Raw genomic sequence first — 2,085 nt, forward strand, 5'->3', positions numbered from 1 at the left:
GGGATGATCATGTGGTTTGTCAAGTTTATTTAATTAAGGTGGAGAGGAAGGGGTGAAGAAAAATGACCAAAATACCCTCATATGACCAGCACGTGACTAATTTAACGTTTGTCTGCGTGAGTGACTAAACTTATAAAATTTTGAAATCACATTGACTAAAATTGCAAAAATAAAAGAAAAAAAAAACAATAATGATTAAAGTTGTATTTTTTCGAACGGCAGGAGACGAACTATATTAAAAACTAGCGAGGAGCTAGAAAAAGAAAAATACAAATTACAGAGCGTTCATGGGGTTTTGCAACCACACCGTCCAATTAATACTACTCTTATGAAAACGAGAGTAAAGCCAATTAAAATCCGAAACAACTATGCTATCAAAAACGTGAACTTTTTTGAACTTCGGATCTTTAAATACGTAGCTGTTGCGAAGACGCCATATGTTCCATAAAGCCGAGGTGATGATAACTCTTAGGATGATTCGTTGCATTCCAGTAATAGGAATTCCATCGACCCATAACCAAATGTCTTCGATAATAATCCAATGAGGAATCTGCAAGCTAGTCCAAAGTCTAATTTTGTCCCAAATCTGCACGGTAGTGCCACAACCAATAAATAAATGAACTTCATCCTCATCATGTTGGTCACATAAGCTGCATACGGTATTCTCCAACTTGATGTCACGAAGAAGTAGATTGATTTTTGTTGGAAGACGAAGAGAGTTTAGATGCCAATTAAACACGTTGATTTTGATAGGAACAAATTTGCACCACGTCGTAGATCTTGATGAAGGAACAATGGAGGGCTTGTCGATCATGCGTCTTGCACTTGAAACAGAAAATACTTGCGATGAGTCTACTAACCAAGCTCGATAGTCAGGCACATTAGTAAGAGTAACAGAATCCAAGAGTGACAGAAGCTCGGTCAATTGGGTTGATTCAATACCCCTACGTGGGGTTCTTCTCCAAAACCATTTCCAAGAATTACCATCAAATCGAGAAGCAACGGAGCTATCTTGGTTTATGTCTATCAAAAACAACTGATTGAATCGAGAGGCAAAAGGGATGTCTCCAATCCAAGTGTCATGCCAAAATTTGGACATTTTACCATCACCAATACAAATTTTCAAGCTGTTGGAAGGAATAACCTGCATATCTTGTAAATTAGCAATGCATTTAACAATGTTAAGCCAAGAACCTGAAATCGAGTTGTTTGCCGGCAAGTTATTTCCAATACTTGATCCATGGATGGCAGATATAATGTAGCGACCCGACAAAATCATCATTGACGGCGCCGCTAACTTAGGTCCCGTAAGTGGTCGTAGTCCCTATATGAGACTCGTTTGACCAAAATTATGTCGCATTCATTTGAAAAGTGCAAGACTTGCAAAGTTTAGTTTACAAATGGTTCGACAACAAGTTTAAGGTTACAAAAGTAGTAATGTATAAATGAAATAACTTGCGACATAATTATTTTAAAATCACAGTTGCTATAAATAGCGTAAGTATGTATGTATGCATGACTCCAAGCAAGTAATCAGGGCGTATGCATGTATGCTTGACCCCAAGCAAGTATGAGTGTACGCGGAAGCATGTATCAAATAGCCATGTATGAACCTGAGAAACATATAGAAAACTGTCAACGAAAAACGTTGGTGAAATCATAGGTGTTTGTAATAAACGTTGTTTTTGAACCACAAGATTTAGTATTCCCATAACGTTGATTATCAAAATCGTTTGCATTCCAAAAGTATTGTTCGCGAGCACCCAATTATCAAGACTTAACGTTTCCTTCCATAGAACCCCATCACAATAGTGTTAGAACATACACTGTTTCTCGAAAATATATTTCATCCGTAGACGGTAGCGAACCGTCCGAAATGAGGGTTTGTCAAACCCTTATGGCCACAAAATATAAGTTCTCGCTTACACCATGCAAGTGTAACTAATGATAATCGAATTGAGGATTTTTGTTCTAACTCGCTGTGGAATGTTTGTTTCATCGTACTTGTGTTCAAAGTATAAAAGTAAGTAGTACAAAATGTAACAAAGTATATGTTTCTCAGCCCACAATTTAAAGTATAAAAAG

General features: G+C 37.1%; 1 protein-coding gene across 1 annotated transcript; it reads right to left on the minus strand.

Moving 5' to 3' along the window:
- Positions 1-274: 274 nt before the first annotated feature.
- LOC139888725 (uncharacterized) lies at positions 275-1,279 on the minus strand. The gene has a single exon (XM_071871718.1). It carries the CDS (start codon positions 1,277-1,279, stop codon positions 275-277), a length of 1,005 nt encoding a protein of 334 aa, XP_071727819.1.
- Positions 1,280-2,085: the final 806 nt, after the last annotated feature.

The sequence above is a fragment of the Rutidosis leptorrhynchoides genome, chromosome 2 (genome assembly GCF_046630445.1).
Source record: "Rutidosis leptorrhynchoides isolate AG116_Rl617_1_P2 chromosome 2, CSIRO_AGI_Rlap_v1, whole genome shotgun sequence".
NCBI classification, from domain to species: Eukaryota; Viridiplantae; Streptophyta; class Magnoliopsida; order Asterales; family Asteraceae; genus Rutidosis; species Rutidosis leptorrhynchoides.

Excerpts from the sequence above, each read along its gene's own strand:
- LOC139888725 (XM_071871718.1), bottom strand. The coding sequence starts at position 1,279 with ATGATTTTGTCGGGTCGCTACATTATATCTGCCATCCATGGATCAAGT.